A 10,844-nucleotide genomic window follows, 5' to 3' on the forward strand; every position below is an offset into this window, starting at 1 on the left:
CCTCTCTCTCTGCCTCTCTCTGCCTCTCTCTCTGTCTGCCTGCTTCCTTCCCTCCTTTTTTATTTTATTCTTTAAGCAATCAAGGGTGATTGCTGATCTGCAGTTTGGTGTAACCCATTGTCCCAGGATTACAGGTATGCAGCATCACACCTGGCTTTCATTTTTTATTCAAAACAAAGCCTCGCAGAGTTGTTCAGGCTAGCATAGAATTTGTGATCTTCCTGCCTCGGTCTCTCTAGTAGCTGGATTACAAGCATGTCCAATGATTAAAGCTTTACCAGTCTATAAAGTGGCACTTCATCTCATCAATTTTTTTTTTTTTTGGCAGAACCGGGGATTGAACTCAGGTCCTTGAGTTTGCCGGGCAAACGCTTATTCTACTGAGCCATCTCCCCGGCCCTATCTCATCAATTTTTATTTATTTATTTTTTTAAGCTTCTTGTCCCCTAAGGAAAACCTCCTGGAACTAATAGAAGGAAGAAGTGCCCAAGCTTCCACCCTCAAAGTGCTAGGGCTACAGAGACATGGGCTTCCCTTTGTGAAGCTTCCATGCCAGCTCTGTCAAGCAGTACACCAGCTGTGGCTGGTGTGTGGGAATGCAGCCGATGGGCCCAAGCTCCACACTGTACCACTCTTTGCTCAGGAGCTTGTAGGCCCTGTCAGTACTAAGTGACTTCCGTTGAATACCCAGCACCAGGCAATGCAGCCCTGGTCACTTGTGGAGAGTGGAGGGCAGGGCCCTTGGACTGGCTAGCCTTTTTCTTTTCTTTTTAACCCCCTGTGGTACTAAAGATTGTACCCAGGACCTTTGCACTGAGCTGTACCTCTTACCTTTTTTATTTTGAGACAGGGTCTCAATAAGGTGCTTACACTGAGTTTGAATTTGTAGTCCTGCTGCTTTGGCCTCCCAGAGTGCTAGGATTATACATTATTTGCTACTATGCTGGCTTATTCACTTTTATTTGGTTTGGTTTGGTTTGGTTTGGTGTTTTGAGATAGGGTCTCACTCTTAGACCAGGTGGGCCTCGAACTCAAAGCAATCTTCCTGGCTCAGCCTCCTGAGAGCTGAAATTATAGGCATGTGTCACTGCGCCCAGCCTTGTTCATTTTTATTTGTATAGCTCCAAAAAGCAAAAATTAGAGGAAGACCAGTTATAATCTCCCTACTCTTAAAATAAGTATTCAGGGGGGCCTGCCCATTAGCTCAGTTCTTTAAGTGGCTGCCTCAACAAAGCAGTCAGGCTCAGGTTGCTGTGGTTCGATCCCCACAACTCAAGCCAGCCAAACCTGCCCTGAAGGCATTCCGAGAAAAAAAAAATCCTTATTCCATTTTTGGGGCTGGGGAGATGGCTCAGTGGAATAAGAACTTCCCTGGCAAGCTCAAGGGCCTGAGTTCAATCCCCGGTTCTGCAAAAAAAAAAAAGTTCAGAAAAAAGAGATAAACCTTAAGCTCAGGTCTACTTTTCAAGCTAGTAGTCTTATGCCAAGGGAGGGTAGCCAATCTCCAGTTTAGCTCCCAGGACCCCCTTGCAAAATGTGTGCTGTATCATGAATGAGATACCCCACATCCCAAGTCTCAGTCAACCTTGGCTGGGTTTTTCACCTTGACAAGGAGTACAGAGCAAATGTAAAGGGTATGTAAAGTCCTCCAGACCTGGAGGCAACCAGGGAGCACCCCAGAAACCCTGAAGGGAGGAAGGCAGTGGGTGCACAGTACCGCAGTTCAGTGCGTGGCCTCATCTACCCACCTCCTGGCAGAAATCCCTGGCTTCCTGAGTGATGAGGAGTGTCGGCTCATCATCCACCTGGCACAGATGAAAGGGTTACAGCGCAGCCAGATCCTGCCCACCGAAGAGTACGAAGAAGCCATGAGCGCTGTGCAGGTCAGCCAGCTGGACCTCTTCCGGCTGTTGGACCAGAACCATGATGGGCTCCTGCAACTCCGTGAGGTTGGGACGTGGGGCCTGCATGTGCACAGGGTGGGAGAGTCAATAAGTACCTCTCTGGTGGAGTGGCACTTGAGACCTCAGCTCTGACCCCCATGGGCAGAGGCTTCTATAGGCCTGTGTGGGCACACCCACACCCAAGGGCCCCTTTCTTCTGTAGAGAGCCCCTTACTGCCCTGAGTATCCCAGAGAATGGGAGGAGGGTATAGAATTTATCACCATAGGTTTTGGCTTTTTTTTGGTACCAGATATCAAACTCAGGACCTGAGGCAGGCACTAATGCCGATGAGCTAGCTCCTTGCCCCCCCCCCCCTTTTTTTTCCCCCTTTGAGACAGAGTCTTGTTGTTCAGGCTGGCCTTGAACTCACTATGTAGCCCAGGCTGGTCTATATCTCCTGGTGATAACTCTTGCCTCAGCCTCCTGAGTGCTGGGGTTACAGGGCTGGATCACCATGCCTGGGCACACCAGCTTTTGAATGTTGTTCCTTCTGTGAACTGGGTTGTTTGCTTCTATAGCTGGTGACTCCCCATAATCTCTGGTGAATAGCGGTGGGCACTCTGAGGTGGCTGGCACATCTCTCTGCATACCCTTTACAACTGGACTTCTGAGAGAGTTCTGGCAGCATTGAGGGTTCCCAATGTTTAAACAGCACTGCACTGTGTGTGGTCTTCTTGAGCATCCCAGTGGCCATGTTCTGGCCAGTTCTCCCCAGTGCCCTTTCTCTTCCCCTGGAGTGTGACACAGGCCTATTTTATTCTCTCTGCATTCAGTCAGCAATACATAGAAAGTATTGGATTAAGAAAGCCAGTGAGGAGCCAGGGAGATGGCTCAGTAGTATAAGTGCTTCCCTGGCAAGTGCAAAGGCCTGAGTTCAATCCCCAGTTCTGCAAAAAAAAAAAAAAAAAAAAAAATCCAGTGAGAGGGCGGGCCTGATAGCTCAGCAGACTAAAGTGCCTAATTCGGCAGAGCCCAGCAGCTGGGGTTTGATCCTGCCCCGCCTCCAGGGCTCACTGAGACAGTGACTGAGACTGGGCAAGGTGCTGCCTGCGAGGCTGAAAACAGGAGGATCACTATGAGTCTGATGTACATGGTGAGATCCTGTATCTCCTGTACTAAATGCATAGAAAGAAAGCCAGCCAGCCATCTCACCCCTTTCTTGGCCAGCTCCTCGGAGGCAATCTCAGGGTCTGTTTTGTTTTTACCCATTTTGTTTTGGCAGAACTGGGGATTGAACTCAGGCCCTTGCACTTGCGCCAGGGAAGCGCTTATTTTACTGAGCCATCTCCCCAGCCCCCTCCCATGTCCTATCATTGGAACCCTTAGCTGTACAATAGAACTGGGATCTAGAAATGGGCCACATATACTCTGTTGGCTCTTTACCACTGGGCCATCCCACTGAGGGACCCTCTTGTACTTTAGGTCCTGGCCCAGACTCGTCTGGGAAATGGACGGTGGATGACTCCGGAGAACATTCAGGAGATGTACTCTGCGATCAAGGCAGACCCCAATGGTGATGGTGAGCTCATACCCCTCAGTGGTGTTGTCCCTTGACCCACCTCTACTCCCAGCTGTCTTAAAAGCTGGGGCCCTTCCCCACAGCTGGCAGCCTCTGTCTCAGCTCCCGTAGTGACTAAAGATGAGGGAAGGAGCCAGCTTTTCCCTTCATTCCTGGGAAGCAGATAGGCAACCTGCTTATTTTCCTTCATGACAGTCTTTTGACTTCTTGGGGAACTCTAAAGAAGTGTATCTGGGACACAGGGCATTGGGTTACTAGTACATAGAGGCCAGAGGGTGGAGAGACTGAGTGAGGGGAAAGGGAGGCCAGCCAGTTTGGGCGTGGCTGTTCTTGCTCCATATACCTTTCCAAGCAGCCACCGGCTTTTTCACTTTTCCCATCACAGCATCCCTGCCTTAAACAAGGCCTCCCTGGCCTTCCTTTGGCCTGCCTGCCGGGAGTCTTTTTTTTTATTTTTTTTTATTTTCCTGCTGGGAGTCTTGCTGACTCATCTTGGTGTTGTTTTTTTGTTTAATCTTTTTGAGACAAGGTTTCATTGCGTAGTTTAGGCTGGCCTCAAACTTGCAGTGATCCTTCTGCCTTATCCTCCCAACTGTTGGGATTACAGGTGTGCACCACCATGCCCAGCTTTACTCAGGTATCAGATACTCATGTTATTAACTGCAGGGCAGAGAGGTGGGTCCAGGGGAGATGTCATGCAAGGCTCTCCCTTTTGATAATAACCCATAAGTTTCTGGAGCTGGTCATGGTGGTGCATACCTGTGTTCCTGCCACTGAGGCAGGAGGATTGACACAAATTCTAGGCCAGCCTGGAATACATAAGCAAGAAAGACCTTGTTCCTGCCCCACCCCCAAGAAAAAAGAAGAATGAGAAAGAAAAAAAGACAAGGTTTTTGAAGCATAGTCTTCACCTTTGGGCCCAAATTTTGGACCAGCTGAGGAAGAGATAGAAGTCAAATAGGACTTGGAAGCATCACATAAGGTTGGTGAACCCAGAGTGAAGAACTAGGAGGCTGGCTGGGGCTTGTGGCTTGAGAGCTGTTATACTGCCCTCAGCACAGAGCTGGGATCAGACTCACACTACAGGGCCAAAGGATGAGAGAAGTCTCTCTCAGATCAGCCAGAACAAAGTAAGTGTAGCAAAGACCACTCCTCTTCCACAGTGTCAAGAGGGTGGAGCCCTGCTTTGTGATTTGGGCAGAAGAGGATGGTTCTTACTGGGGCAGCAGAGGAATTCCACCCAGAGTGGGCTGTGAGGCCTCTGAGACAGGCCAGGCTTGTACCCTATGGTGTAGAAGGCCCTGGCGGACACCCAGCACTGGCTGTGTGCTCTCCTAACCCTCCACAGCTTGGCATGTGTCCGGCATACTCTAGTGCTTGTGGAAGTCTGGGCTCACCTGTAGCCTGGCTCAGCCATAGGCTGTGCTTCCTTTGGAGGCCCTGCTCTGGCACTCTAATAGGGGTTGGATGTCTTCCTTCTGGGGGCCAAATTAAGGCTTAAACTGAGAAAATGAACTTCTCTGGGTCTTCCCTTAGGACCTGATGTGACAGAAACCAGGTTCATCTGACCCAAGAGTCCAGGTGGGGACAAGTGCACATGGTCCCCCAGGGCCTGAGGCCAGGGGCTGCTGCTGCCTTTGGGGTAGGTAGGGAGGTGCTGCCTGCCACTGTGGTCTCCCCACATTGGCCTGGCAGTCACTGATGGTAGTGCCCTGTACAGGAGTGCTGAGTCTGCAGGAGTTCTCCAACATGGATCTTCGCGACTTCCACATGTATATGAGGAGCCACAAGGCGGAGTCCAGCGAGCTGGTGCGGAATAGCCACCACACATGGCTCTACCAGGGGGAGGGTGCCCACCATGTCATGCGTGCCATCCGCCAGAGGTGAGCAGCTGGGGCTATCTTCCTTAGGCAGGGCTTCCATAGAAGTCTTCAGGTGGGGCCAAAAGAACAGAATTCATTAGCTGATTAGGGATTAATTTCCTTTTTTAGAATAAGATGGGGACCATTGAAAGGCAATTAACACTAAATTAGACCAGCTGAGGGCAAACAACATCTAACTGGGATTTTATTTCTTGCTAATTAGAGAAATGACCCCTCATGTCTGCCCATAGGACACCTACCCCTGACCAGCAAGGCTGTTTGGATGAGCAAACTAGTTACTGAGAGGAGAGTCAATCACCATCCTCTCAATTTAGTAGAAACTTCCTCTTTGCCATAGAGTGGGTGTCTCAGTCACTGGCTCATCATGTGTGATCCCTGCCTGTCCTTACAGGGCCAGTCTAAGATGACTCAAGGGCTTCCGAGAGGGTGGTCGGGGAAAGAGCTTGTGGCAAGCCCAGGGCCCACCTTGCCAGCTCCTTTATGAACTGCCTTGGATGAGGCTGCCCACCTGAATGCCCACTGTCCACTAGAGTGCTGCGCCTCACTCGCCTGTCACCTGAGATTGTGGAGTTCAGCGAGCCGCTGCAGGTTGTGCGATATGGTGAGGGAGGCCACTACCATGCTCATGTGGACAGTGGACCTGTGTACCCAGAGACCATCTGCTCCCATACCAAGCTGGTAGCCAACGAGTCTGTACCCTTCGAGACCTCCTGTCGGCAAGTACTTCCCACCTGGGAGCTGGCTTTGAGTCCCCAAACAGGTACCCCCATGACAGGCACAGCCTGGCCCTGTGGGTGTGCTCCTTGACATTGGCATGGGGCCCAGAGCACCCTAGACCACCCTGATCAGTGATGTCCTAAGATGTTTACTGAGTGGCAGGAAAGGGTGTGGTTACTGGCCATTGTGCCCATTTCAGTTAAGATGGACTAAGATACCCACAGACCCTAAACCTTGCCCCCATAGCTCTGAAAAAGGGGCAAGGCTGGGCTCCTGCTGTCCCTTTCATAGGTGTTGATCTTGACTCTATTGTTGAGGTTTCAGCCTCATACTCTAAAGCTGTACCTACTTCCCCTGCCAAGGCACAAGGTTGGGTCTCTTCATGTGGCTCTTACAGTACTGAAGACATTTTGCATGATCTTCCTGTTCCTAGCTTGCATTCCCAGCCAGGGTCTTGGGAAGGGCCATGCAATTCAGCTACATGTGATCTAGGCCAAAGACATTGGCATACAGAGTCAAAGACTGGATTTGTGGGCTCTGGCCTGCCCTGTTGTCATCCATCCACCCCTACCTGGCCCTTTACCCCTTGAGAACCTGGACAGCTTATTCAGCTTATTCGGCCCACATGTAAGCCCCAGGAATGTGCGAACCCTGCTCAGCAGCCCCCCTGTTTTACAGCTACATGACAGTGCTGTTTTATTTGAACAATGTCACCGGTGGGGGCGAGACTGTCTTTCCTGTAGCAGATAACAGGACCTATGATGAAATGGTAAGGGCCAACTGAGTTGGGGTTGTGGGTTGGCAGGGACTTGGGCAAATGTGCACACCTTTCCACACCTGGAAGTAGGACCCAAGTGGTCCACTGGCACATTTGGCTGCCTGGCTACACAGTGGGAGTTGCTGGGCCATTGGCCTAAAAACTCCATCACATTGGCTGTCCACAGAGTCTGATTCAGGATGATGTTGACCTCCGTGACACACGGAGGCACTGTGACAAAGGGAACCTGCTTGTCAAGCCTCGACAAGGCACAGCAGTCTTCTGGTACAACTACCTGCCAGATGGGCAAGGTGAGGATCTACAGCCAGGCCAGGGGGTTCCCTGAGGGCAGCTTCCCTTTACCGAGTGCCCATATGCTACCCTGGAGGGCTGTTTCTGGCTGTCCTCCAAATGCTTTTTTTGTTCTAGGCCTCCCCAAGCCCATCCTATAGTGATTGCTGTAGGTGACCTAAGCACCAGTGCTGCTTCTGGCTTATCTCAACATCTGTCATTCTTTCTCTGGAACTGGGGACAGATATTACCTCACAGCCCAGGATGCAGCGCTGAGGGCTCATTCAGCAGTAAAAGTAGATTCAGAGGGCCAAGGATGTTGACTGTACATTACCTGGGTGGGATGCTGAACCCCCAAAGGAAGCTTTGGCATTGGGTATTTGCTGCTCAGCTCATGTTCAGTGTGGGCCCCCCTTGCCATGTCAAGGCTGTCTGTGGCCAAGCTCAGGCCAGTCCAGAGGGAGGCTGCTCACAACCTGTCCTGTGCTCATGTCACACTTCTTTCTAGGCTGGGTGGGCGACGTGGATGATTACTCGTTGCACGGGGGGTGCCTGGTCACACGTGGCACCAAATGGATTGCCAACAACTGGATCAACGTGGATCCCAGCCAGGCACGACAAGCCCTGTTTCAACAGGAGATGGCACGCCTGTCCCGCGAAGGTGGTACAGACTCACAGCCCGAATGGGCCCTGGACCGAGCCTACCGAAATGCACGCGTGGAGCTCTGAAGGGAGGGTCAGCCCCAAACCATGGCTGGGCTGCCACCCCCAGGGCCGGGTCCCGGGTGTCCCCTGTCCAGCTCTAAAGTCCTGGCGGATGTCTTGCCCCACGCCTGCCTCTAGCCTTGATTTTGACACAGTTCCTGTGTTCCTGTTATTTATTATGTATGGACCCCATGCTGCTTGGTTCAATAAACCCATGTGGCTTCCAGTTGCTGGGCAGACTAGCTGCGGGGCAGTGGGGGATGGGGAAGGGGTGGGCCAGGCTGAGTCCTACGGCTCTGCTCCTGAGGATCCAGCCAATCACAAGGCGGGCTACTCGGGGCGCGCGTCTTCATTGGGAGTGCGCCGCCGATCCCCGACCTCCGCGTTCTGCAGCTGAGGGCTAACGCCACACAGCTCTCTAGTTCTCGCGAGAGCGCGGTTGTCTTCGGCGCCGAGGCAACGGGCCAAAGGATTGCCATGGACGCTCTCGGGGACTACGTGTGGCCGCGGGCGACCTCCGAGCTCATACTTCTCCCGGTTACGGGGCTGGAGTGCGTGGGGGACCGGTTGTTAGCGGGTGAGGTTCGGTGCGAGACGCGCCGGCAGGAGAAGAAACTGAACGCCCCAGTGGGTCGGGGCCACAGGGCAAAGAATGCAGGGGTAGGGGCAGGTTCAGGGCTGGCCGGGAGACAAAGGTAGTGTAGCGTCGCAGCGTTTGTTCAGCACTGCCGCCCACATGGAATAGAGTCGTGGGGAGGCACCGTGGGGCCTCTGGGGAGACTGGTGTGCAGCCCGGTGGAGGTGCGGCGGGGAGTGGAGGGAGGGGCGGGGGGTGTGGCCCGGGGCTGTGGGGGGCCTCACCCCAAGGCTTGGGCGGTGAAGGCCTTTTAAAGGTCACGTAAAATTGCCTGTGAGACCATTTTGAGTGAGGCAGTGCTCAGACAGGAGGGGTTTGGGGAGACCTCTGCCTTGTGGCTGGCTGCTAAAGCTTAGGATCAGTGGTGTCATTATTCTGGGAAGCGGTAAGGCCTGGTGTGAAGCCACTGGTGATTGATGGCACTGTGTTTATGAGGGTTTCCAGCCGAATACTGGCCGGCAGGCCTGAGTGCGCAACCACTAGTCTCCGGAGGGGCGTCTACGTGTGGTGAAGATAGCCTAGTTTGTCTGATATGGCGGCCCGCCAGTACAGGGTTCTTACAGTGAGCTAAAGTCCTACTAAAGGTTGTTAAGGGAACAGCTAAAGCAGAAACTCAAAACCAGACCTAAGTTCCTGGCAGGGGGTGAGGTTGTGAAAGCCACTGAAACTGGGAGAATTGTCATTTAGAACAAAGAATTCTGTTGAGTCTGGAACAGAAGGGGGGGTCTAGGAAGAAAAGTAGCTGGAGGAGGAAGCAGAGGCTAGAATCTTGTGGACTTCCATCTGACGATATCACTACGGGCAGTGAGGGGAACTCATTAAGGGTTTTGGCCTTTTTTTTTTTAATCAGTTTATTGGTATATTTTATTTTTATTTTTTTTAAACAATTTCTTTTTTTTTTAAATTTTATTTATTTATTTATTTATGTGTGTGTGTGTGTGTGTGTGTGTGGCCAGCTCAGCCCACCAGGGGCGGGGCTGGCTGGCATGTGGTGCTGGGGTATTGAACCGCGGTCCCTGTGCTTTGCTAAGCTTGTTCTAAGTAGGTGCTTTAGACCACTGAGCTATCTCACCAGCCCTATTGGTATATTTTAGATATACATAATGATCATATTCATCATAAAGACTTTGTATCTGTACGTGCTATAACTTGATTCTTTTTCTCATTCCTCTAACCCCTCCTCCCCTCCCTATTTACAAAAGCTTTGTTGCCATTTCTTCCTTTTTCCTCACTTTTTTTCCCCCTTCCCCTTTTCTTACTCCCTTTCCTATTTGAACATTTTCTTCTTATTTCACAATATCTAATACATATTTTGGTCTTTATTTACACTTTTAGTTCTCGAAACAGAGAAACAATGCCGTATTTACACGAGTGTCTGATTTATTTCACTTGAGTATGGTCTCAAGGTGCATCCATTTAAAAGGAATGTCTCAAGTTTATCCTTCTTTATGGCCAAGGAGTAGTCCATTGTATATATTAAAAACAAAACACAGGAGGCTGGTGAGATGGCTCAGTGGTCTAAAGCACCTACTTAGAACAAGCTAAGCTAAGCAAAGCACAGGGACCGCGGTTCAGTCCCCCAGCACCACATGCCATTCAGCCCTGCCCCCTGGTGGGCTGAGCTGGCCACACACACACACACACACACACACGCATGCATGAACGCAGCGCGCGCACACACACATAAAAATAAAATTAAGAAAAAAAACATCTTTATTATTCACCAATTGATAGGATGGGCATTTGGGTTGTTTCCAAGACTTGGCTCTTAGAAAGTGTGCCGCTATAAACATGAGTATGCATATGTTGCTGTCCTATGATGCTTTTATTTTTATTTATTTTTTTTGTGATAACAGGGATTGAACTCAGGACCTTGCACTTGCAGGCAGGCATTTATTCTACTGAGCTATCTCCCGAGTCCTTCCTATGATGCTTTTAATTCCTTCAGGAAGATACTCAGAAGGGGAATAACTGGGTGGAAAGGAACCTCTAGTCCTAGGGAGTTTTGGGGTGGGGTTGGGTTTATTTTGAGGTACTGGGGTATGTGGCACTGGTAATGATCCTTGTGCCTGTGCTGGGATTACAGGAATGCACTCTTGATTTGTTGCCCAAAACTGCCTCTGTTATTCTAGGTCTCTTTGGTTCTAAATGAATTTTAGGATTGTTTTCTCAAATTCTGTGAGATATGCTATTGGAATTTTTCTCTGAATTCCATTAAATCTGTATAACAGTTTTGGAAGTATGGGCATTTTCACTATATTGGTTCTTCCTGGCCAAGATCAAGGGGCGGGCTGGAGAGATGGCTCAGTGGTCTAAACACCTACTTGAAACAAGCTTAGCAAAGCACAGGGACCGCAGTTCGATCCCCCAGCACCACATGCCAGCCAGCCC

At 50.7% G+C, this 10,844-nt stretch overlaps 2 protein-coding genes across 2 annotated transcripts in view; both read left to right on the forward strand.

The window, feature by feature from the left end:
• P4htm (prolyl 4-hydroxylase, transmembrane) overlaps positions 1 to 8,042 on the forward strand; it is a 17,650-nt gene extending 9,608 nt beyond the window's left edge. The window contains exons 3-9 of the mRNA XM_004625072.3: positions 1,759 to 1,949; positions 3,367 to 3,463; positions 5,184 to 5,346; positions 5,877 to 6,062; positions 6,742 to 6,832; positions 7,008 to 7,131; positions 7,620 to 8,042. Of these exons, the coding sequence (XP_004625129.1) occupies positions 1,759 to 1,949; positions 3,367 to 3,463; positions 5,184 to 5,346; positions 5,877 to 6,062; positions 6,742 to 6,832; positions 7,008 to 7,131; positions 7,620 to 7,840 (1,073 nt within the window). The 3' untranslated portion in view covers positions 7,841 to 8,042. The remainder of the gene's footprint in view (positions 1 to 1,758; positions 1,950 to 3,366; positions 3,464 to 5,183; positions 5,347 to 5,876; positions 6,063 to 6,741; positions 6,833 to 7,007; positions 7,132 to 7,619) is intronic.
• A 204-nt stretch (positions 8,043 to 8,246) lies between these two features.
• Wdr6 (WD repeat domain 6) overlaps positions 8,247 to 10,844 on the forward strand; it is a 10,724-nt gene continuing 8,126 nt past the window's right edge. The window contains exon 1 of the mRNA XM_023705785.1: positions 8,247 to 8,393. Within this exon, the coding sequence (XP_023561553.1) occupies positions 8,294 to 8,393 (100 nt within the window). The 5' untranslated portion in view covers positions 8,247 to 8,293. The remainder of the gene's footprint in view (positions 8,394 to 10,844) is intronic.

Source organism: Octodon degus, unplaced genomic scaffold (genome assembly GCF_000260255.1).
Source record: "Octodon degus isolate 3935 unplaced genomic scaffold, OctDeg1.0 scaffold00008, whole genome shotgun sequence".
Classification (NCBI taxonomy): domain Eukaryota; kingdom Metazoa; phylum Chordata; class Mammalia; order Rodentia; family Octodontidae; genus Octodon; species Octodon degus.